Source organism: Oncorhynchus nerka, linkage group LG1, assembly GCF_034236695.1.
Source record: "Oncorhynchus nerka isolate Pitt River linkage group LG1, Oner_Uvic_2.0, whole genome shotgun sequence".
Lineage (NCBI taxonomy): Eukaryota > Metazoa > Chordata > Actinopteri > Salmoniformes > Salmonidae > Oncorhynchus > Oncorhynchus nerka.
This window is the reverse complement of record NC_088396.1, coordinates 1995321-2021648: the sequence shown is the minus strand read 5'-3', so window position 1 is coordinate 2021648 and position 26328 is coordinate 1995321. Positions and strand designations below refer to the sequence as shown.

The following is a 26328-nucleotide window of genomic DNA, read 5'->3' as shown; positions in this document are numbered from 1 at the left end:
GTTCTCCGTAGCCGACGTGAGTATTTTTTTTTTAAATAGGTCAACAATCACAAGGCTGTGGGGCCAGATGGATTACCAGGACGTGTGGTCCCGGCACGTGCTGACCAACTGGCAAGTGTCTTCACTGACATTTTCAACATGTCCCTGATTGAGTCTGTAATACCAACATACTTCAAGCAGACCACTATATTCCCTGTGCCCAAGAACACAAAGGCAACCTGCCTAAATGACTACAGACCCGTAGCACTCACGTCTGTAGCCATGAAGTGCTTTGAAAGGCTGGTCATGGCTCACATCAACACCATTATCCCAGACACGCTAGACCCACTCCAATTTGCATACTGCCCAAACAGATCTACAGATGATGCAATCTCTATTGCACTCCACACTGCCCTTTCCCACCTGGACAAAAGGAACACCTATGTGAGAATGCTATTCATTAACTACAGCACGTAACCAAGACTAAGGAGATGGTTGTGGACTACAGGAAAAGGAGCACCGAGCATGTCCCCATTCTCATCGACGGGGCTGTAGTGGAGCAGGTTGAGAGCTTTAAATTCCTTTGTGTCCACATCAACAACAAACTAGAATGGTCCAAACACACCAAGACACTCGTGAAGAGGGCACGACAAAGCCTCCCCCTCAGGAAACAAAAAATATTTGGCATGTGTCCTGAGATCCTCAAAAGGATCTATAGCTGCAACATCAAAAGCATCCTGACCGGTTGCATCACTGCCTGGTACGGCAATTGCTCGGCCTCCGACCGCAAGGCACTTCAGAGGGTAGTGCGTACGGCCCAGTACATCACTGGAGCAAAGCTGCCTGCCATCCAGGACCTCGACACCAGGCGGTGTCAGAGGAAGGCCCTGAAAGGTCAAAGACCCCAGTCACCCCAGTCATAGACTGTTCTCTCTACTACCGCATGGCAAGCGGTACCGGAGTGCCAAGTCTAGGACAAAAAGGCTTCTCAATAGTTTTTACCCCTGCCACCCCCGGTATCCCAGTGGTTAGAGCATTGGACTAGTAACCGGAAGGTTGCAAGCTCAAACCCCCGAGCTGACAAGGTACAAATCTGTTGTTCTGCCCCTGAACAGGCAGTTAACCCACTGTTCGTATGCCGTCATTGAAAATAAGAATTTGTTCTTAACTGACTCGGGGTCCTTTTTAGTTAAATAAAGGTTAAATAAAATGAGCATAAGACTCCTGAACAGGTAACCAAATGGTTACACGGACTATTTGCATTGTGTTCCCCTCCAACCCATCTTTTACGCTGCTGCTTCTCTCTGTTTATCCTATATGCATAGTCACTTTAACTATACATTCATGTACATACTCCCTTAATTGGCCCGACCAACCAGTGCTCCCGCACATTGGCTAACCGGGCTATCTGCATTGTGTCCCACCACCCGCCAATCCCTCCTTTTATACTACTGCTACTCTCTGTTCATCATATATGCATAGTCACTATAACCATACCCACATGTACATACTACCTCAATGAGCCTGACTAACCGGTGTCTGTATATAGCCTTGCTACTGTTATTTTCAAATGTCTTTTTACTGTTGTTTTATTTCTTTGCTTGCCTACACACACACATACACACATTTTTTTTCTTCACACTATTGGTTAGAGCCTGTAAGTAAGCATTTCACTGTAAGGTATACACCTGTTGTATTCGGCGCATGTGACAAATAAACTTTGATTTGATTTGATTTGCTGAACAGCTAATTAGTAAAATCAGGTGTGTTAAATTAGGGTTGGACTGAAAACCCACAGGACGGTAGATCTCAAGGAAGAGGGTTGGGTAGCCCTGATTTACAAGATATATTCTTCAAGAATCAATTGGTATGTATCATTTTTTAAATTATCATTGTACATCAGTAATTGTTTAGATTGTTCTTTTTTTTTTTACACCTAAGCTTTTGGAATGAGACCACACCTATGCATGGTCCTTGTGAGTGTGGTCAACCCCTGCTACACCACACAATAATCTAAATTTAACATAAAACTCACTGTTCACTTGCTAAGCACATGGTTTCAGCCGGCGGAGAGCATCAATTTACAGTGGATGCCATGTTAGATCCGGAAGCCACTTATTCTGGATATCTACAATGATGAGTATTATCAGTATCTCTAACCTCCTCTTTTCTAGATTGTGGTGAATTACAAGAAAACATGGAGGGGTCTTAAAGATTTTTTTAGAGCCCAGAGAAGACTGCCCTTCTCCTTAGGTTTTATTGCAAGGTCTCAAGTAAGCTAAGCAGTCTGCCCTGAACCAGCCATCTAAAGCTATCTTTAGCCCATGCAAGCAAGTGAATGGAAGTGCCCAACTTATCTTCACTGCTGTCATCAAGGCTGATGGTATTTTTAGGGGACAGCAGCAGCTGCAAAAGCATTTAACGTTCTTCCACGAACAATGACACTCTGGGTGTCTCAGGGTTGAACGCCACAGAGATTGGGGCACCGCTCTGGAGTGTAGAAAGGGCGCTGAGGGGGAAATACTCAAATTCTCTTTACTTTTCTTGGATGGGTCTGGCACAGGCCCGTCAATATGTACTAAAATATCACTTGGAAACTGTGAAAACAAAGCTCCACATTGGTTGATATTTGAGAGAAAGAACCCCAACCGGATTACAGTTGGTGTCGGGGAAAGAATCGACCAGTAAGTGACATTACTCAGCAGTTTGGAGGCGGGGAATATAGCCTCAGTGGCTTGAAGAAGAGTGCCAGTGCGGAATGTATGTTGACGGTCGCTCCTTGGGACCAAAGAGAGGTAGGTCATGTGAGGAGTACGTAGTGCAGATTCACTGGGGGCAAGGGTCCTTCCAATTAAACCAGATGAGTAAACACAAAGGTTAATCTCCTCTTAAACCCCCAGGGGGAATATTGAGACCACTTTCAATGTATTGTCCTCAATCATTTTTGTGGAACAGGTGGCTAACAGGGAAATAATTACTGGCACCTGCCATTGGAGGTGATAAAGTGGATATTACGAGTTCTGACTGATGAAAAGGCTTTTCAGCATATTGACGTGGCACAGGTTCGGGATGAGAGAAAGGGTTGAAAGGGTGACTGAATAGCGATGATTTTAGAGGTAAACCAGACTACTACACATTGTCATATTGGTTTCTAAATATACGATTTAAGATTCAGTACATGTATCACCATATACTACTCTTATTATATGTGCCTTTGACTGTGTGTGTGTTGCATGTGTGTGTGCACACTGTGGCCTATGCAGTAAACTGGTGGATGCATGACAAGCATGGCTCGGAAGCATTCTAGATTTGGCTCACCTTCCTTGAGACCTTAACCATGCATCAGAGCGGACAGAAAGCAAACATACACATTGAGCTTAAAGTGAATAAAGTCATAGCCTGACTAATAGATGGCTCCAATGTCCATCAAGGCAAACCTTCAACTGCTTCTAACAAAATTGAGGAGCCAAAAAGATATACAATTGAGAGGACCAGGTTGTTCAATAACACTGAGAATATAAATGATTTATGCTAGGGAATTGATAATCCCTGCATTCTATTTATTTTGGAAAATGACAGAGAAAACCAATTTTAACAATGATATTTAGAGTATGAATTCTTGAATAAGAGTGCCAACAACGGGTGTGATGAAGGCTTAGCATATTTTGACTGTAAGTTCTCTAGGGGTGTGAGCACTGTGAGTTAGATCTATGTTTGTGTGAGCACACGGGTTCCAGGGTGTGCTTTGTGATACCTGACACAGGCTCTCTCACAGGTCTTTATTTAGGGCATACTATATTAAGCACTTTCCCATTGAAATACAGCACCAGCTGTGCTGGCTATGTGTTGTGGTGGCTGCTGTTGCAATAGGACTAAAGTAAAGGCCGTTCACCCCTGAATGGCTAACTTGCGCCTCTGTCTTACACCCCCCCCCCCCCTGTAATTCAATTAACACTAAGAGTAATGCCACCTAATCACCCAAAACACATCATGGATACTAAAAATGGTGCAATGTTCTAATCATACAAGTATTTTTTACACACACATTTTAGTGTTATAAGCTGTTATGCAGTCTCCACCCTGCGACAATATATAGCATTCTGAACTAGTGTAGTTGTCCAAGTTCTTACGCTGTATTGTCCTTTTAGTTACATTTTAAGTAAAAAAACAAAAATTGATTAAATAAATAATATCCTCGGCAATCTACACACAATGCCCCATAATGACAAAGCGAAAACAGTTTTTTTTAAATGTTTGCAAATGTATTTACATAAGTATTCAGCCCCTTTGCTATGACACTCAAAATTGAGCTCAGGTGCATCCTGTTTCCATTGATCATTCTTGAGATGTTTCTACCGCTTTATTGGAGTCCACCTGTGGTAAATTCAATTGATTGGAGATCATTTGGAAAGGCACACACCAGTCTATATAAGGTCCCACAGTTGACAGTACATGTCAAAACAAAAACCACATCATGAGGTCGAAGGAATTGTCCGTAGAGCTCTGAAACAGGATTGTGTCGAGGCACAGATCTGGGGAAGGGTACCAAAAAATGTCTGCAGCATTGAAGGTCCCCAAGAACACAAGTGGCCTCCATCATTCTTAAATAGAAGACGTTCGGAACCACCAAAACTCTTCCTAGGGCTGGACACCCGGCCAAACTGAGCAATCAGGGGAGAAGGACCTTGCTCAGGGGGTGACCAAGAACCTAATGGTCACTCTGACAGAGCTCTAGAGATCCTCTGTAAAGATTGAAGAACCTTCAAGAAGGACAACCATCTCTACAGTACTCCACCAATCAGGAATTTACGGTTGAGTGGCCAGATGGAAGCCACTCTTCAGTAAAAGGCACATGATAGCCCACTTGGAGTTTGCCAAAAGGCACCTAAAGACTCAGAGCATGAGAAACAAGATTATCTGGTCTGATGAAACCAAGATTGAACTCTTTGGCCTGAATGCCAAGCATCACATCTGGAGGAAACCTGGCACCATCCCTACGGTGAAACATGGTGGTGGCAGCATCATGCTGTGGGGATGTTTTTCAGCGGCAGGGACAGCAAGACTAGTCAGGATCGAGGCAAAGATGAGCGGAGCAAAGTACAGAGAGATCCTTGATGAAAACCTGCTCCAGAACGCTCAGTACCTCAGACTGGAGCGAAGGTTCACCTTCCAACAGGACAATGACCCTAATCACACAGCCAAGATAACGTAGGAGTGGCATCAGGACAAGTCTCTGAATGTCCTTGAGTGGCCCAGCCAGAGCCCGGACTTGAACTCGTTCGAAATCTCTGGAGGACCTGAAAATAGCTCTAGGCAGCAATTGGTTTTTGCTTTGTCATTATGAAGTGTTGTGTGTAGATTGACTATGGAAAAAAAACAATTTAATCAATTTTAGAATAAGGCTGTAACATAAAAAAAAGTCAAGGGGTCTGAATACTTTCCGAATGCACTGTATTTTCCTTGATTACCTGTTATAACATTGAGCCATTATACTTTCTTATAATTTTATTGTCTTACTATGTAATGTATAATCATGTAGTTGTATAGTCACAATCATATATGAAGTAAGACATAAGTAGTTCATATACTTATGACACATCTTACAATGCATTTTTACTGCAGTATTATGGCAAATAGCTACCTTACTGTCCATTCTGTCATATTTTGCCACCCACTGAAATGCCATAATACAGATAATTTATCCTACAACGCCTGTGAGCAGCTAAATGTGTACAAATGCATACTTATCAGTGGCCTAGGGTGGTCTAGTGGTCTAAGCCCCTGCCTCTGGGACACATATGTACTGCTGCAGCACGGGTTTGAATCAGGCCAACTACTATTTCAGCAGCCTCTAAATTTTTTCTCTACTCAATAAACAATATATATAGGTGAGGAATGTCTCTGCCCCACTCCTTATAAATGCATAATTATCTAAGAATAGCAGAGGCTGCTTAGGTCAATGTGTCAGAATAGTTCAATGTTCCTGATTTAGCATTCATATTTGAATAAATTACACAGCGCTCTTAACATTTTTGAAAATGAAAATTACGTAATTAACATGGGCATACCCAGAGAATGAATCAAAACACATTTGAAGAGTCTATACATTTTTTATATGAAACAATTCCTAGTTATTTCTTTGTTCATTCCAGCTCCATTCCATCTTCAAAAGCAAATGATCAGATTGCAGCAACACACATAGACGCAGGATGTAGGGGTGCTGAAGTTGCTGCAGCCCCCCCTGAAATATTTGAATAAAATCAAATCTTAATAAATAAAATAAAATAAAAACATTCTCAAAAAAGTGCACTGGTCCTTTACTAGTCCTGTATTAGCGGACCGATATAGCCGTCTGTAACGCTGACAAAAAACATAGGTATGCCAACACATTGTCTGCCAGGTATTGCATCATATTGTATCTTTCTGTTTCTTTTCTTTTAGAACCTTATACAGTACATAAGTGGGCAGCCCAACTCCAGTGAGGGAGCAACTGCATGCCGGTGGCCTGCCTATGGTGAGGTGAGGCTGGCAAACTAGCAGAGATGGATGTGTTTGGTGGTGCCCCACGTTTCCTGGCCTACCCTCGCCCCGTAGTAGTGCAGAGTGGCACTGATGCTGTCCTGAAGTGTCAGATCGGCGGGGACCCCAGGCCAGCGGTCATCTGGGAGCGAAACAACGAACAGATCCACCCAGAGGGTCGCTACCGTCTCTTCGAGGATGGAAATGTCTACAATCTCATAATTTCATCGGTGACCACAGAGGATAGCGGCCAGTACACATGCAAGGCCAAGAACAGCATCGGGGAAACATATGCCGCGGCGACCCTGAAGGTGGAGGGTGAGGCCCAAGAGTTGGAGCTCCGGGAGGAGAACAAGCCTCGTTTCCTGATCAAGCCCCTCTCCACCCGGGTGGGCCGCGGCGAAGACGCCGTCTTCTCCTGTAAGCTGTGGGGAAACCCGCGGCCAGAGGTGGTCTGGGAAAAGGACGGGAGAAAACTCAATGAGATATTTGAGAGTACACATTTCAATGTGGGCTACCAGGACGGGGGATGGTTCCAGCTTAAAATCTTCAAGACTCGTGCACCCGACGGTGGAGTGTACACATGCAAGGCCAGAAATGAGTTTGGAGAGGGGCTGGCTGGAGCCGTGTTGCTCGTCGATGCAGGGCCGGGTCACGAGGAAGAGGGAAACCGTAACGGTTACACAAATGGCCACTGGAAAGGCCATCAAGGCAAACAGAGGAGTGGTAGGCAGCTGACCACACGGCTCAAAGACGACCCAGTGACCAACCAAGCCAAGCAAGTGAAAATGTTTGCCGTGACAGAGGGCAAGCATGCCAAATTCCGCTGCTTTGTGACTGGGAAGCCCAAACCAGAAATAATATGGAGGAAAGATGGCAGGCTGATCATGTCCGGAAGACGGTACCTGTTATATGAAGACAGGGAGGGCTACTTCACACTTAAAGTGCTGTATTGTAAGCAACAGGACAATGGGGTTTATGTTTGTGCTGCATCCAACACTGCAGGACAAACCCTCAGTGCTGTACATCTCTCTGTGAAAGGTAAGTCAAAACTGGTATTTGTCCATTGCTACAGAGTTGGCTGTTAAACTACTTCAGTAGAGAACTAGAATGACTTTCATGGAACAATATAACATGTATAAAAATATAACTCCATCCAGGTGTGTACATTTCCCCTTGACTTAATACCATATATAAGCCTTTTAACAGGTAATCAGCATTGCTAAATGAATACGCTAACAAGTCAATTAGCTGCATATGGCCAATGTAATCAGCAGCCAAATCTTTTGGCTCCTGCAAAGCAATTCAATCCCTAATCCACCAGAGGATTAATGATACGTCTTAATTATCTGAAACTTGAACGGAGATATTTCAAAGTACCTGACCTGGCCAAGCTCATCGACATGAAGTGGATTCCAACCGGTCCAATGTCTGCAAAGTCACTTAGGTTTTTAAAGGTCTGGGTCATGTGATCGAAGTCTCTAGAGGTGGGATCATGTTTTGCACATGGTGCAGAGAAAAGCACTGGTGGCAACATTGTATTGGAGCTAGGGCAGGCTAGAAAGCAACATTGTGTTAGAGCTATGGCAGGCTAGAAAGTATATGTTTACACACTGCTATCCTGGTAATGGAGATGGGTGTAGAGGTTTAAATAGGTGAATTTGTTAAGAGTCTTTCCTCAATTATTGGATCATCAAGCTCTTTGTGGGTCAGATATAGTCAGCTAAATACACATATAATTCAAAGAGCAGTTCACATTCTTTCGTTTATAACTGGTACTGTCTGATGGTGTCAGTTACAAACAGTTTATTGCCTATCCAACGCCCCAATGTGTTAATGGTCTTTCCATACCAACTGAATGAAGCCACTTGTCTCGTATTATTCTTCTTAACGTGTTTGCTATATTGGTATTTACTATGAAATATATTTCAATTTACAGATTATAACATAGTTCTAGACCAAGGACACAGATTAAGTGCAGTTGTCAGCTATTTTTGGAATTTCACATGGATAGTATTTACACGAACAGTAGTGAGTGTTGTCTGAATTTAACAGGAGTTATTCCTAGTGTAAACCAGCACTATATAAAGTAACACCTTTACCCTGTTTTAAAACTGCAATTCAAATATTTAAACCAATATAATAAAAACGAATGAACATGATTTTCCACTGGCTACAGTCAAGACAGTTTTGGGGTAACATGTCTAAAACACCACATTATAGTGCACTAAAGTGATTTATCAAAAAATAACTAGTCTTGCTAAGTCAGTAGACTTTGTTCTGTGTCAGAGCTACCTCTTTACAATGTTATACTACTGTATTAGCTTTGAGGCCAGACATCTCTGATAAAAGGAACATATGAATTCCTTGTCTGAGTCATTTTTTCTTTTACCATGTCCTTCGATTGAGTCCTACGTAGGTGGCTGTTAACCCGTTTAATGGTATCCCTCCGTCTCCTTAATGTCAGAGCCGCCTGTGCGGTTTAAGCAGCCCCTCATTGATCTGGAGGTGTGGGAACGGGACCTGGCTGTTCTGGAGTGTGAGGTTCCTGAGGACTCTGTTCCCATCACATGGTATTTGGAGGACAGGCGGCTACAGCCAGGGGCCAAATATGGGATGGAAGAGTGGGGAACAAAACGACGACTCACTATTCGTGACATCGGAGTCGACGACGATGGGATTTATCTTTGCGAGATGGCGGATGGGGGGAGGAGTATTGCTGAGGTGGCAGTTAAAGGTAAATTCTGTATTTATATATACTACACACAGTATCTGGACTGATACACACAGAAAGCCATCGTTAGCATGACATGGTTGGGGTGGATTTAGGAAATTCATGTAAGATCTGGTGGAGTTGAATGAACAAATTTGGCACGCTTACAGTTTGACGTCACACCACAGTACAGCGCAGTTATTTTTTCACAGCTATTGATGTCCTTACAAGTTACTCTGTCCCCTTGTAGGCACAATCATGCGTAAGCTTCCACGTAAGGTGGATGTTTTGGAGGGGGAAAATGCTGCCTTCTGTGTTGAAGTGGAGGAGGAGGAAATGGACATACACTGGTACAAAGAGGGGACGGAGCTGCGTGAGACTCATCAGACCATCCTGAAGTCCTTTGGAAAAACTCACATTCTGGTTTTTGTCAACACAACGCCCCAGGATTCTGGCCTTGTGACCTTCTTTGTGGGAAGATCCAAAACCTCCTCTCAGCTGAGGGTAAAAGGTACAATACTCGTGGCATATGTTTGGGATTAGATTTTGTAGGTGGTGAATTTGTCAGACAAAAGGGATAGAAATTGTGTTCCTAAGGTGGTCAAGCCTAATTCTACTGAATTCATATCCAATTTCACCAATATGAATCTATATCCAAATATAAGAACATGTGCTAGCGTTTTACACATTACATACAGTATATAGTATATTCTGTTTTCAGCGGCCAGGCATAGCCCACCCAGCTGTCCAGTGGGTGTGCAAATCAACACAGAGCGTGCCAACGCTGCCCTCCTCTCCTGGGTTCCGGCACAGGACACCCGGAAGAACCCCCCATCGGGTTACGTGTTGGAGAGGCAAGAGGTGGGCACCGGCTCTCAGGAGTGGCTGCAATGCTTGACCACCGACTCGGCCACCTCAGTGGAGATTCTTGGTGACAGCGTACCCTGCGAGGCAGATTATCGCTTTCGCATATGCAGTGTCAACAAGTATGGCAGGAGCAACAATGTGGAGTTTCCAAGGGCAGTTCACCTGGGTAAGCAGAAGCCCTCCCAACTGAAAATCTGCTACATATACCTTTCAATTGGCACATTAGCGCCAAGCTGGATTCAAGCCAAACGAGACTAGATGGCAAAGCTTAATTTGTATTTCCATTGCTATGTTTTTTTTACATTGCTAGCTAGCTAATGTAAAACTTTAGCTAGCTAGGTATGCTAATGTAAATGGTGTAACATGATAGCCATTGCTAGACAACTAGCTAGAGCTAGTGTGATGTCTGTCAAAAGAATTCACTACTGTAACTACTCCCATTCTGCTAGCTAGCCAAATGTTTAGCCAGCAAAACATTGGTTAGCATTATCATCTACTAGCATAATATTAAGCTAGTATTGGCTAACTATCATTCTTACCATGCTAGCCATTCGGCAACTAGCTAATGATCCAAATATGATCCCTAAAAGCTAGCTAGCTAGCTACTCTGAGTTCAAATGACTGAACTGTGAGATAGTTTGAATGCTGTGCTCAGCAAACACCACAAGTGGAGACAATCAGAAATCAAGCCGGCTTGAATGTGGAGCAGCTCGTAGCGGAAACAAAACCCTAAAGATACTTAACATTATAACCCTTTTGAAACCTGCTTTGCATAAGGGGTGACCGAATTTGAGTTTGAAGTAGAATGCAGAGCGTAATTGAGGTGTAATATTGCTATGTTTTTCAGTCCCTGTGACCAGAATACAAGCCCCACTGCAGGATGCCTTGGTGCCAGAAGGCCAGGATGCCTGCTTCTCAATTGAGCTCACTGCCTCAGTTATTGGCTCATGGTTCTTGAATGGCACTCAGCTTATGGAGGATGACCGTTACTCCATGCGGCGGTCTCGAACGCACCAATCCCTACGCATACAAGGTGTACGAGACACCGACAACGGGGCTGAGATCACATTCATTGCCTATGGAATACGAGATTCAGCAGCACTCTATATTCAAGGTACGTATTAATTACTGCCAAAAATTAGGTGTGAGAAAAATATCCTTTCTTACTGTATTGTACCAATTGAATTCTGGTCAAAGTGTTATAATTGTGATGAGAAAAATGCTCATGATTTTTCTGAAATTTGCAGCTCCTCTAGTGAAGTTCACACCACTGTCAGAGATGGATCGTAATAAATTTGTTGAACTTGGCAACCCCATTGTACTCTACTGCGAGTTGTCAGACCCCGCAGTTCCAGTACACTGGTACAAGAATGGGGTGGAGGTACACACAGTCGAGGGTCTTCATATTCAGTCAGAAGGCACAATGAGGAGAATTGTCATCCAATCGTCAGAGTTCTCCCATTCCGGAGTGTATTGCTGTGATGCCATTGATGATGTCATAAGGTTCAACGTGGAAGTTGAGGGTGAGTGGCAAGTGGTTTCTGTTGAACTAATTTCTTCTGGCAAGGTTACTAACACATTTTCTTGTGACCTTTTGACCTGATAGACATCTGTTCCACAAGTATGTGTTAAATTTGATGATTGCACTTGAACATCACAAATCAAACATAAGATGAATGCAACACACAGACATAAAAAAACATCATAACATCTAAACACCCATAGCTCCACCTGTGAGGTTTTCAGCACTTCCAGAAGCTGAGAGGAACAAGTCCATTGAAGCAGGCTGCCCCATTGTACTACAATGTGAGCTCTCAGATCCAACTGCCCAGGTCTACTGGTACAAGGATGGAACAAAGCTCCTACCTCAAAGTGGAATAGAAATCCAGTCAGATGGCATCACAAGGACACTAGTTGTCCAGTCAGCAGAGATATTCTACTCTGGGTCGTACAGCTGCAAGACAAAGGGTGATGCCATCAAGTTCAATGTGGACGTCAAAGGTGAAAAAGTTTTATTTTGGGCTCTACGAAAAATTAACAAGCTCCCTCTTAACAAAGCTACTAACAATGATGGTCTTGTACTGTATGTTTTTTGTCGCTCTTTTTCTTGCTGCCTATTAACAATGAGCTTTATGATCATCCCTTCTTTTATTACAATACAATGCTTAACCTGCTTGATCTTCGATAATACATTTTTTTAAACTGCCATTTTAAACTGACAAAAGTCATGAAATCATGATTTCTCTAATCAAACCAACAATGTAATTATGGATTACCATAATCTAAGACTTAAACATATCTATAGTTCCGCCTGTGAGGTTCTCAGTACTTCCAGAAGCTGAGAGGAACAAGGTCATTGAAGCAGGCTGCCCCATTGTACTGAAATGTGAGCTCTCAGATCCAACTGCCCAGGTCTACTGGTACAAGGATGGAATACAGCTCTTTTCAAACCATGAACTAGACATCCAATCAGAAGGCAACATGAGGACGTTGGTTGTTCAGTCAGCGGAACTGACTCACTCTGGCACTTACAGTTGTACCACAGTGGATGATACCATGGAGTTCCATGTGGATATCAAAGGTGATATTGCCCTTTTTGCCTTTGCTTTACATCCTTTAACAGTCGTGTCCTTTTCCAAATGCAACTAATAATCCCTGCTTTCTCTGTGTTCATGAACAAATAACTTTACAGAACAGAATACTGTATATAGCCTTGCTTCCTGTGCTCGATTGATTTGCAATGCTGTGGCTATCTATTTACACATGCTTGATGATCACTTTACTCACTTTGTATTCTCAAATAATTTCAAGCCACATAAAAGTGTATATACTGTATGACATACATTTAAATATTTATCTCTATAATATGGTGTTTCATTCATCCTCATTGCTAGCTGTGCCAGTGACCTTCTCAGCTATCTTTGATGTTGAGAAGACCAAGTCGGTTGAAGCAGGCTGCCCTTTTCAACTGCAATGTGAGGTTACAGATCCCACTGCCCAGGTCTACTGGTGCAAGGATGGGGAAAAGCTCCTCCCACAGACTGGAATGGACATCCAATCTAATGGCACCATGAGGAGGCTCATTGTCCAATCAGCAGAGGTCTTTCACTCAGGGCTGTACAACTGTGAAACTTCTGACGACACTCTCCAGTTTACTGTGGATATCAAAGGTGATTTGTGGCTTTTTGGTTCAAATCTCATACAGAGTAACCCTAGACAGTTTTGTGGAGATTAGATGCAACTAACATTGGTGGCTATTTGTGTTGTCTGTCTGTGGGGACTTACTTCTTCTTCTTAAGTTAATTGAGACACTTGCTTTTCATCTCATTAAATAAGGAAATATTTGTTGTTTGTTTACTGTTTGAAGCAATAGGTTTGCCTCTTTGAAACTGGTTTGAGAAATGACAGATTAGTCAGTTTGGGGAAGCTTTACTGTAAGCCCCCTCCCTCCCCCAAAATATTGTTAACTGCTGTAAATTCCACAATTATAACATGGATAATCATCTTTAGCTCCACCAGTGAAGTTCTTACCTTCACCAGAGGTTGTGAAGAGCCAGCCGTTTCAAGCAACCTGCCCCATTGAACTACCCTGTGAGATCTCAGACCCCATTGCCCAGGTGTCACGGCAGAAGGACAAAGTAGAGCTCATCTCTGACACTGGACCTTTCGAAATGGGGGGCATCAGGAGGAACCTGGTTGTCGAACCGGCACACCCCTCCAACTCTGGGGCGTATTATTGTGCTACAGCGGAAGATGTTGCCCCGTTAATTGTACAGAACCAAGGTGATTTTTGTCAAATGTTTGTTTTTCTCTAGTTTCAGTTGCGACTAACTCTCTTTCTGTAGCTTTTGGATTAATTGTCTTCTTACATGTTCTGAGCTAATACTTAAAAAGCTAGATGCTTTAGTGTTGATATTGTCTCTTTACATTATCCATTTTATAACCACTCAAAATAATTCACACTGAATTATCCCCTCAATGATTACCTATAGCTCCGCCCATGACATACTTGGTTGCCCCTGAAGTTGAGAAGAACAAGTCCATAGAAGCAGGCCTCTCAATTGTACAACAGTTTGAGATTTCAGACCCCATTGCCCAGGTCTGCTGGGACAAAGATGGAACACAGATCTACCCACATAGTGGACTTGACAGACAATCAAAGGGCAGCATAAGGACTTTGTTCATCCAACCAGATGACATGTCCTGTGGTGGGAGGTTTGACTGCCAAACAACTGGCGATTCCACACAATTTAATGTGGCCATCAAAGGTGGTGCTCCACATAAACCCTTTTCTACTCCATATCAAAAAATGACAGAAGCATTTACATGGTTGAAGCTATCATCCAGCTTACTGTTTTCTCTGTGGCTTTGTTCAAACAGCAGAGCTGTCTCACCCTGGCAGTGAGAAGGGTGAGATATCTGATGAGTCTTCCCAATACACTATGGATATCAAAGGTGATATAATGCTATTTCAACATTAGCACTCTCCATTTTAACCCAACATATACATGCCACTAACAATGGTGGTGAATTAGCTAGTGTATTCCATCCTCAAAGCATATAAAGACAGTAGTTTAAATGTGTTTCTTTTTGTGATCCTTTCACCCCCCAATCTCATCTGATTCCCTGCTATTTTGGCTTTTAATCAAACATCTGAATGGTCTGTGAGCGGCTGAATTTCTTCATACTAATTCATGTTAATTGTTTAGTATATCATATCGTCATTCTTAACAGAGTCAAACAACAATGACGCTTGTAACAAGCAGCTTTGCCATTCTTGATAGCACATCTTCTGTCTTGCTCATCATCCAATCTTCACATTCCCTTTGCTGCCCAGAATCTGTACCTGTCTCAATGAGCCTTTATCACAAAATGTGAAAATGTTTGTACGAGTGGCTAAACAGGAATGAGTGATGTAGTGATGTAGAACTGAGTTCTGTGTTAGGAAATGTACTGTTAGGTCTTATTTATCTTGTCTTTAGACCAGCTCTTAATCTGGTCGCCTCTCTTAATTGTTAACCTTTGCCATCGGTTTTCTCTTAACTCATCCATGCTAACACACAATGATGTGTAGTACCTTTAGAAAAGGATTTTTAAATAAGAGAAGGCACACAGAACATCAATTGAAAACCTTTCTCTGTGTGCACCACAATGCATATAGCTGCACCTGTGAGGGTCTCAGCTGACCAAGCGATTGAGAAGAACAAGTCCATTGAAGAGGTCTGCCCCGTTGAGGTTCACTGTGAGCCCTTAGACTCTACTGTCCAGATCCTCCACTACAAGTACGGTCAACATCTTCAAACATATGGAATATATTCCACGGAGACGCCAAGTCTCCAATCTGTGGAGCACTTTTCCATAGAGACACCAACTGTCCAATCAGCAGAACACTATTCAATGGCGACAGCAACTCTCCAGTCACCAGAGCTCTATGGCTCCATGGAGACAGCAACCTTCCAATCAGCAGAGCTATATGGCTCCATGCAGACACCAACTCACCAATCAGCAGAGGTCTGTGGCTCCATGCAGACACGAACTCTCCAGTCTGCAGAGCTCTATGATTCTATGCAGACACAAACTCTTCAATCAGCAGAGCTCTATGGCTCCATACATACACCAACTCACCAATCAGCAGAGGTCTGTGGCTCCATGCAGATACTAACTCTCCAGTCTGCAGAGCTCTATGATTCTATGCAGACACAAACTCTTCAATCAGCAGAGCTCTATGGCTCCATACATACACCAACTCACCAATCAGCAGAGGTATGTGGTTCCACGCAAACACCAACTTTCCACCCAACAGAGGTATGTGGCTCAATACAGACACCAACGCTCCAATCAGCAGAGCTCTGCTGCTCAATGAAGACACCAACTCTCCAATCAGCAGAGCTCTATACCTCCATGAAGACACCAACTCTTCAACCAGCAGAGCTCTATCAATTAGGAGAATGTGACAGTCAATTGGATGACGATGACATTGCATTTAAGGTGGATGTTGAAGGTGATTAAATATGGTTAGCTTTATCAAACAAAACAACTGACAGGCACAATGTTGACATTGTGTAAAAATCAACTGATTGCTATAAGTAATCTTTTACACTTGACAATTGCTACATTTACTCTTATTCAATTTATCTCATACTAAAATAATACTGAAAATTAGTCATTGTGATACTTTGAGCTTGGGTGCTTTATAACGATTTGTCTGATTATTTTATATGTAAGATTCAAAGTCACATTAACTTGTATTCATAGGTATCTCAGTCTAACCAAAAATATCCTCCCCTTAAAATTTTATATATCAACTCTAATAAAACAATTAAGTTATACTTATATGGTAAACGTGACAGAACTAGTGATATTTGCTTATTCATTTGAGATTCTTGAGAGTTATTGGCATGACTAATCTCTGTAGTGATATTTGCTCTTAAGATACTTGAGTAATTTTATTGTAGCACATATTTCATAATGGTGATGCGATTCTCTCTTAATACTACTTCACACACCCCCAGCACCTCCTGTGAGAATCACAACACCTTGTGAAGCTGAGAGGAACAAGTCCGTTCCAGCAGGTGGTCCCATTGTCCTGCGTTGTGAGATATCAGACCCAAATGCACACGTTTCCTGGTACAAAGACGGAACGCTGCTACATGAAGAGAATGGACTAGAAATGCAATCGAAAGGTTCCATAAGGACATTGGATGTGGAATCTGCAAGGCTGTCTGATTCAGGGAGCTACAGCTGTAAGACAACAGATGATGCAATGCAGTTTCATGTGGATGTGAAAGGTAATCCTTTTTTCAGTTTTTTTTTGGACAGTTTAATAATTTACTAATGAAAGGATACAGTAATTAGACCTTTAGAGATGTGTTAGGTCCAAGGCTAATGGCTAGGCTTTAGTTTTTCCCTGGGGTGTGCAAGAGACCTGGAATCGGTCACTACAGTGACATATAAAATCGTCTTCCTCAATTGTCTTCACGAATACCTTGCTCCCGAGTGGTGCAGCTGTCTACAGCACTGCACCACAGTGCTAGAGGCGTCACTACAGTCCCTGGTTCGAATCCAGGCTGTGTCACACCCAGCCATGATTGGGAGTCCCATAGGGCAGCGCACCATTGGCCCAGCATCGTCTGGATGTGGCCGGGGTAGGCCGTTATTGTAAATAAGAATTTGTTCTTTACTGACTTACCTAGTTAAATAAAGATTAAATAAAATAAAACATATGAAGTAAATGGACAGATGTAAACGTATGCAGAAGATCACCATTTTAGACTTCAAATTGTAACCATGACAGCACCACAGTGTTAAATGCATAGTTTTCCGTTTTTACCCCAATACGTTTTCTCAAATGGAGAGAAATCTTTTGACGACTTCAGAGCAATCCACCAATGGTATGTTATAGTGCTCATGTTAGCATATTGCTACTATTGGTATCCAATTTATTTGCATTGGTTCTCTAAAAACATCCTAAAACAGCTCTTTCTTTATTCCAATTTATATCGGGATTATTGCAACAGAAGAAATAAAGTTATTTGAACAGAACTGTATCAAACCAAGATTTTATAATTACATTTCATGCTTTCTGTACTTCAAAGGACTTTCTGTAGAGCCTGTAAGGAAACGTAGTGTAGAAACGTATGATAATCATTGGAACCATTTCGATTCCAAAATCTTTAATTCCAAGTCAAATCTGTTTCTCACGGTATAAATTAGATTGAAGTATGTGTGATCTATTTTAAGAATTTTTTGGAGAAGTGCGAACCAGTGAAAGCCAGTGCTAGCATTAGCACAACATAGTAATATGATAAGATATATTGCATGTAAACATGATGGATTGATGTTGTCAAATAACTTCTCTTCTTTTTTTGGTGACCAACATTTTCTTTGTTTTGTATTTTTTTGTTGGGGGTGGGGGGGGGTATAAACAACCTCCCAACAACACCGCGTCTCATTATTTATAAATCGCATCATTGTTTTCCCAAGGGACTCCATAGCCAGCATAGCTGACCTAAATTGTAAATATAGAAAAAAAGATATGCCTGATAATTTGTGTCTTTCAAATATTGGAATATTCTCAAACCATTACTGTCCATGATATCAGCAAGGGGATAGATTCCACATTTGGACCATTGGGCGGACGCAAAAGGCCACCCTTCAGATCGCAAAGCGTTGTTGTGAAATATTTGAGAATGGGCAAGCCAGTTCCCAGTTACATTGTTTTAAAATGTTGTGCTAAATAGAAATTGTGCGCACAATAATAGGACCAAAGCATAGTTTACATTATTTAAAGGATATATCAGCGAAGACCACCTCTTTCAAGGCAATAGGAGACACCATATGTCTCTCTATACTCAGCCACGGGGGCGGAAGAATCATGTCTAAACAAATTTAGGATGGGACTAAATGCAATTTAAAGTTTGGTACAGATAGTACTCCTACGTCTTTCCCTCTTTGCAAGTTTGTTAATTTTATCCGGCCCGATTACCTTGCAATATACATGTTTTAATCCGCACTATGGATTTTATCCCAATAGCCAGAAGGGGGAGTAAAGGGAAGCATTGAAATACAGAAATGTTGATGTCGCAATGTAGTATATTTGACAATAGATATTAGTCCATCTACTGAGGATGAATTTAATTGATTTGAGCGTTCTGTTAAAGTTCTGCCAGTGGTTTTATTGAAGTGAGGAAATATATCTATTCTCAAATATTTAAATTGGGAAATGATTGGGATTCCATAAGTAGAGATGGAGTCCTCCATCGGGGTCTCGAGAGGCAGTCAGGCAGATTTCGATAGATTTATTTTAAAACATGACATCGAACTGAATTTGTCTATGGTCTTCAGAGCTTTTGGGAGGGATTGAGATACATTGCCGGCATATAATGGGATTATGTGATCCATGGAATTGAGAGATGATGTTGTAATTTTTTTCAGTTGTCGAATTGCCTTGGCCAGGGGTTCCATAGGCAATAAAAATAGTAGAGGTGAGATGGGATCACCTTGCCTACAACTTCTGAATGGAACAGAGCATTTATTGCCTGTTATGATTAGGGCTGAGGGATTGGCATATAATTGTTAAATATATGAATGAAATTGGAGCCAATTCCCTTATGTTCCAAAACCAACCGAAGATATGGCATTTTAGTCTATCAAAGTCCTTTTCTGCATTGAGAGATAGAACTGCCCAAGGATCTTTCATCTCTGATGAAGCATGTAAGATATGTAATAAGCAACGGAGGTTATCTGAGGATAATAGTTTTTTAATAACAAACCTGCTTTGGTCCAAATGTTTTCTCTCTATAAAAACAAACATTTGTGCTCTGTTAATAATTTCAATTAATAAATAGTGGACCTAACTGGTTCCAACATGTTAAATAGACCTCAGGAGGAATACCAGCACAACCAGGTGATTTGCCTGTATTTATGTTACCCAATGCCCTTTTGAGTTCATGAAGAGAGATGAGGGCTCCCAGCAAGCCAGCTTCCTCAGTTGAAAGAAGAGGAGTTCTTATATATATTTTTGAATTACTCAATCAATTACTCAATCGATTTATTTACAATACGAGGTGTACAATATAGAAGCGGGATAATCTTTGGTTGATGAATTTAGGTTCTACATTTACATTTAACATTTTAGTCATTTAGCAGACGCTCTTATCCAGAGTGACTTACAGTTAGTGCATTCATCTTAAGATAGCTACTGTAGATGGGACAACCATGTCAGAGCTAGAAGGGGGTAGGATGGGGAGACAAGTGCAAGTATTGGTTCAGGATTTTTTAATTATATATATATATATACTTTTTTTCTGATAGTAATTCACCTGATTCAGATTCAATACTTGCAATATCCGCTAATTGGAATTAATGGTTGCGTCTAATTCGATGGATGGAAAATTCTGCTGTCTGTGTTACCAGTAGATTTAGTTCTGTCTTGACTTTGAGAAGAGTAGTCGCTACCTGGTCTGAAAAAGTGTTAATAACTTCTCCAATTCAGAAATGTTCTTTAATTGTGATTTATTCAGCCCAGATGTGAATGCAGTGGCACTGGTTTTAATAACACCTTTAATGGCATCCCATAAAATCTGGGTCATTGAGGATCATTGACTGCATTTTTGATAATCATTGTGACTTCATTCAATGCAGTTTCAGTGGTCATCCCCCCACCCCATTCCCTTCACTACCCCCCCCCTCTTGAGATTTCTTCTCTCCCTTTAAATCAGGATTTTGCTCAATTGAGAATTTTGGAATTGACTACGATAAAACTCACGAGTTGAAATTCTAATTGAATTGAACACCTTACTGGATGTAGAAATTGAGTATGAGTGACAGGAATGTAAAATGTAATTTGGTGCAATCGGAGATACTGGATATAATGACGAGATGCCTATGCCGTTGTCCTCAGAGTGGAACGGCAGGATGTCAAGCTCCTGTTCTCTCTTTGGATTGGTGGATACATCTCGTTATTTGAATACTTTTGAAATATTCAGTAAGGGGTGTTGACATGTTGATGTCATGTGCATCCCACTTACATCAGTACACTCGTAACAACCTACTCATTACGAAACTTCTATTGCATTTCAAATAAGCATTACATATTAAAATTGTCATGACCCTGACCATAGGTAGCTGCTTATTCTCTATGTTGGTTGGGGCGTGATAGTGACTAGGGTGGGTCATTTAGGGGTTTTGTATGTCTATGTTGGCCTGATATGGTTCCCAATCAGAGACAGCTGTTTATCATTGTCTCTGATTGGGGATCATATTTAGGTAGCCATTTCCTCATTTGTTATTTGTGGGATCTTGTCTACGGCTAGTTGCCAGTGTGCCACCAGTAGCTTCATGTTTCATTTGTGCTTTTTTGTATTGTTTTGCTGAGTTTTGGTTTATAAAAAATATGTGGAACTCTACTCACGTTGCTCCTTGGTCTACTCATTACGACGAACGTGACAGAAGATCCCACCAAAAACAGACCAAGCAGCGTGGCCAGGAGGAATGGACCTGGGAGGAAATCCTGGAGGGAGCAGGACCCTGGACAAGGGCCGGGGAGTATCGCCGTCCGAAGGAGGAGATAGAGGCAGCGAAAGCAGAATGGCGACGATACGAGGAGATAGCCCAACGACGGAAGCACGAGAGGCAGCCCCCCCCAAAAAACATTTTTGGGGAGGCACACGGGGAGATTGGTGGAGGTAGGGTTTAGACCTGAGCCAACTCCCCGTACTTACCATGGGGAGCATGTGACTGGTCAGGCACCGTGTTATGCAGTGATGCGCACAATGTCTCCAGTATGCATTCATAGCCCGGTGCGCTCTGTTCCAGCTCCCCGCAGTTGCCGTGCTAGATTGGGCATTCAGCCAAGACGGATTGTGCCGGCTCAGCGCTCCTGGCCTCCGGTGCGTCTTTTCGACCCAGGATATCCTGCGCCAGCTCTATGCACGGTATCCCCAGTGCGCCTTCATAGCCCAGTGCATCCTGTGCTAGCTTCCCACACTTTCCGGGCTGGACTGAGCATCCAGGCAGGAAGGGTTGTGCCAGCTCTGCACTCTAGACCTCCAGTGCGCCTCCAGAGTTCAGTGCGTCCTGTGCCTGAAGTGCGTGTCATCAGCCTGGTGCCACCTGTACCGGTTCCACGCATCAGGCCTCCAGTGCACCTCCACAGTCCAGAGCTTCCGGCGACAGTTCCCAGTCCAGAGCTTCCGGCGACAGTTTCCTGTCCAGAGCTTCCGGTGACGTTTCACAGTCCAGAACCTCCAATGAAGGTCTACAGTCCGGAACCTCCTGAGACGGTCTACGAACCGGAACCTCCTGAGACGGTCTACGGTCCGGATCCTCCTGAGACGGTCTACTGTCCGGATCCTCCTGAGACGGTCTACTGTCCGGAACCTCCTGAGACGGTCTACTGTCCGGAACCTCCTGAGACGGTCTACTGTCCGGAACCTCCTGAGACGGTCTACTGTCCGGAACCTCCTGAGACGGTCTACTGTCCGGAACCTCCTGAGACGGTCTGCGGTCCGAAGCCTCCAGCGACGGTCGGCGGTCCGGAGTCTCCAACGAAGGTCGGCGGTCTGGAGCTTTCAGCAAAGGGTTCTCTGTCCGGAGCTGTCAGCAAGGGTTCTCTGTCCAGATCCTCCTGTGACAATCCACGATCCGGTTCCTCCGGCGACGACCCACAGTCTGGAGCTTCCGGCGATGCGTCCCGCACCGGAGCTGCCCCCGACGTCCTATGTCATCCATCATAGATGCCCACCCGGACCCTCCCCTATTGAGTCAGGTTTTGCGGTCGGAGTCCGCACCTTTGGGGGGGAGTACTGTCACGCCCATAGTAAGCTGTAAGCTATGTTGGTTGGGGCATGATAGTGACTAGGGTGGGTCATCTGGAGTTTTTGTATGTCTATGTTGGCCTGATATGGTTCACAATCAGAGACAGCTGTTTATCGTTGTCTCTGATTGGGGATCATATTTAGGTAGCAGTTTCCTCATTTGTTATTTGTGGGATCTGGGGCGGCAGGGTAGCCTAGTGGTTAGCGCGTTGGACTAGTAACCGTAAGGTTGCAAATTCAAATCTGTTGTTCTGCCCCTGAACAGGCAGTTAACCCAATGTTCCTAGGCCGTCATTGAAAATAAGAATATGTTCTTAACTGACTTGCCTAGTTAGATAAAGGTCAAATAAAATCTTGTCTACGGATAGTTGCCTGTGTGTACCAGTAGCTTTTCGTTTGTGCTTGTTTGTTTTTGTTTTGCTGAGTTTCGGTTTATTAAAAATATGTGGAACTCTACTCACGCTGCGTCTTGGTCTTGGTCTTCTTGGACAAAAATAACAATTTGTTTTTATCTCGACTCTGCCATACAGAGAATAGCCAATTATTTTTCCACCAACAATTTAATTTGTTTGGCTTATTTTTGAAGGCCTCAGGGTCAACTTGATCGTTAAAATAATGCATTCTGAATTGAGCCCAACCCTGATTTAAATAGATATAATTGGTGGTGGAATGTTACAGCAGGTATTAGGTCTGTCATGCTTGTGACAGTGTATTGTAGGCGTTATATCACACATTTCAGTTTTTCCTTCAGATTTCTCGATATATGAAACAAGTCAATGAATATTCAGTAGAGAATGTTGCAGATGATTTCAGATGATAAGCCTACATTACATGTTCAGTAACCCACATTTTCTTCATATTAAACCCTGTAGCTCCACCTCCGAAGTTTACAGCAATTTCTGAAGCTGACAAGAAAAAGTACATCAAATCAGGCTACCCTATTGTACTGCAATGTGAGCTCTCAGATCCTACCATCAAGGTGTACTGGTACAAGGATGGAACAAAGCTCCTAACCCAAAGTGGAGTAGACATACAATCAGATGGAACTATGAGAACTCTAGTTATCCAATCAGCAGAGCTGTCTCACTCTGGAGTGTACCGTTGCGAGACAATGGAGGATGGCCTCCAATTCACTGTGGAAGTAAAAGGTGATGTTAAAACTATCTATAAATGAATTAAAAATCAACCAATCATGTTCTGCAGTGGTAACTAACTGATGGCTGGTGGTGTTTGGTGTTGCTTGGCAGAGTATCTAACAGAAAAGATATCACTTGTCCGTTTCCATTGTTTGTTGATCTTATAAGGTAGATACTCACACCTGAGATCTGCACGCATAACTCACAATTAATAATTAATGTGAAAGTTACGTGCACCAATGACGACACAGTACTGACGACCCAATGGACAACATTTGAGGAGAATTTGTTCATACCTATTTGGCTATTGAGATTAGTGTACTGGTACATAACTTACAATTGGCTGTAAGGGGGATATTGCCAAACCATTCTGTAAGTATCCATTGATACGCATGTGAATTATGCCCTGGTGCCTACTTACCACATCTTGACTCATCTTTTATTTAAACAATTACCTTTATCTTTTGTTTAACAAATGCCTTTCATTCTTATGAAGACACCTCTTTGTCATTTGCTGCCCCACTTGCCTGTCTCTTGTCCTTCATGTTATTCTCTGTAAACCTTTAGCGGCTTTGAGATTGCACAATCCTTGACTCTTGCACTCTCTGCTCTTCGGTTGTTGTTTGTTCCTGCTTTGTGTCTTATCTTTGTTAACTGTGTCTGGCATCTCGTTCTAATGTTTTTCTGTCATTTGAGCCAGGTCTTAATCAGTTTGCTGTGCTTGCAGTTTCTTCCCTCATAATGAAATACATGTATTGTTTATCTTGAAAATCTTTGAATAATTTAAAAACATGTAAGAAAATTAACATTGTGATCCCCTTTATAATCATTGACACCCATAGCTCCACCTGTGAGGTTCTCAGCACTTCCAGAAGCTGAAAGGAACAAATTAATTGAAGATGGCTGCCCCATTGTACTACAATGTGAGCTCTCAGATCCAACTGCCCAGGTGTACTGGTACAAGGATGGAACAAAGCTCCTATCTCAAAGTGGAATGGAAATCCAGTCCGATGGCATCAAAAGGACACTACTCATCCAATCAGCTGAAATATCACATGCTGGAACATATGAGTGCTCAACAGCAGGTGATACCATCACATTTAAAGTGGAGATCAAAGGTGATTTGCATCTATTTTGTAGCTACACAACACATAATAGGAGCTTATGCTTATATTCTCATTGGTGTAGCCACTGTTCATTTATTGCAATATTTTCCTTAACTCTTACAGTATCTAATGTGTTCTTATATTTGATGGTCTGGGAGGACATTAACTACTACTTTCCTTCCACAACTCCTTGAACTTTAGCACCGCTAGATGAATATGTGTTTTTTAATCAATGAACTAGCCTAACGTCACGTGCACACAGGTTGCATCATTACATTGCCGTACAGTACATTTTACGTAGTCTTCTCAGTCCATGCGCCACAACATAACAAAAATACTTTTTCGATGGTTTATCTACTTACGTGTCTGATACCGCACCGCAAAGCAAGTTGGAAAAATCCTTTGTGTGCGACACACTGCACACAGAGCTATTTTTATTTTATTTTATTTCACCTTTATTTAACCAGGTAGGCTAGTTGAGAACAAGTTCTCATTTGCAACTGCGACCTGGCCAAGATAAAGCATAGCAGTGTGAACAGACAACACAGAGATACACATGGAGTAAACAATTAACAAGTCAATAACACAGTAGAGAAAAAAAAAAAAAAAAAGGGGGAGTCTATATACAATGTGTGCAAAAGGCATGAGGTAGGCGAATAATTACAATTTTGCAGATTAACACTGGAGTGATAAATGATCAGATGGTCATGTACAGGTAGAGATATTGGTGTGCAAAAGAGCAGAAGAGTAAATAAATAAAAACAGTATGGGGATGAGGTAGGTGAAAATGGGTGGGCTATTTACCAATAGACTATGTACAGCTGCAGAGATAGGTTAGCTTCTCAGATAGTTGATGTTTGAAGTTGGTGAGGGAGATAAAAGTCTCCAACTTCAGCGATTTTTGCAATTCGTTCCAGTCACAGGCAGCAGAGTACTGGAACGAAAGGCGGCCGAATGAGGTGTTGGATTTAGGGATGATCAGTGAGATACACCTGCTGGAGCGCGTGCTACGGATGGGTGTTGCCATCATGACCAGTGAACTGAGATATGGCGGAGCTTTACCTAGCATGGACTTGTAGATGACCTGGAGCCAGTGGGTCTGGCGACGAATATGTAGCGAGGGCCAGCCGACTAGAGCATACAAGTCGCAGTGGTGGGTGGTATAAGGTGCTTTAGTGACAAAACGGATGGCACTGTGATAGACTGCATCCAGTTTGCTGAGTAGAGTGTTGGAAGCCATTTTGTAGATGACATCGCCGAAGTCGAGGATCGGTAGGATAGTCAGTTTTACCAGGGTAAGCTTGGCGGCGTGAGTGAAGGAGGCTTTGTTGCGGAATAGAAAGCCGACTCTTGATTTGATTTTCGATTGGAGATGTTTGATATGAGTCTGGAAGGAGAGTTTGCAGTCTAGCCAGACACCTAGGTACTTATAGATGTCCACATATTCAAGGTCGGAACCATCCAGGGTGGTGATGCTAGTCGGGCATGCGGGTGCAGGCAGCGATTGGTTGAAAAGCATGCATTTGGTTTTACTAGCGTTTAAGAGCAGTTGGAGGCCACGGAAGGAGTGTTGTATGGCATTGAAGCTCGTTTGGAGGTTAGATAGCACAGTGTCCAATGACGGGCTGAAAGTATATACAATGGTGTCGTCTGCGTGGAGGTGGATCAGGGAATCGCCCGCAGCAAGAGCA

General features: G+C 42.7%; 1 protein-coding gene across 8 annotated transcripts in view; it reads left to right on the top strand.

Annotated features, from left to right (window-relative positions):
- Positions 1-2439: 2439 nt before the first annotated feature.
- The window catches only part of obsl1b (obscurin like cytoskeletal adaptor 1b), an 83450-nt gene continuing 59561 nt past the window's right edge, over positions 2440-26328 (top strand). For 5 of the 8 annotated variants that reach the window (XM_029663342.2, XM_029663264.2, XM_065023593.1 and 2 more), the window contains exons 1-14: positions 2440-2774; positions 6421-7539; positions 8966-9235; positions 9462-9722; positions 9933-10244; positions 10926-11192; positions 11326-11601; positions 11804-12079; positions 12384-12659; positions 12973-13248; positions 13589-13861; positions 16591-16866; positions 23268-23543; positions 24374-24649. In XM_029663342.2, coding sequence (XP_029519202.1) covers positions 6522-7539; positions 8966-9235; positions 9462-9722; positions 9933-10244; positions 10926-11192; positions 11326-11601; positions 11804-12079; positions 12384-12659; positions 12973-13248; positions 13589-13861; positions 16591-16866; positions 23268-23543; positions 24374-24649 — 4333 coding nt within the window. In that variant the 5' untranslated portion in view covers positions 2440-2774; positions 6421-6521. The remainder of the gene's footprint in view (positions 2775-6420; positions 7540-8965; positions 9236-9461; positions 9723-9932; positions 10245-10925; positions 11193-11325; positions 11602-11803; positions 12080-12383; positions 12660-12972; positions 13249-13588; positions 13862-16590; positions 16867-23267; positions 23544-24373; positions 24650-26328) is intronic. The other 3 variants (XM_065023637.1, XM_029663186.2, XM_029663491.2) reach the window with 3 other exon arrangements.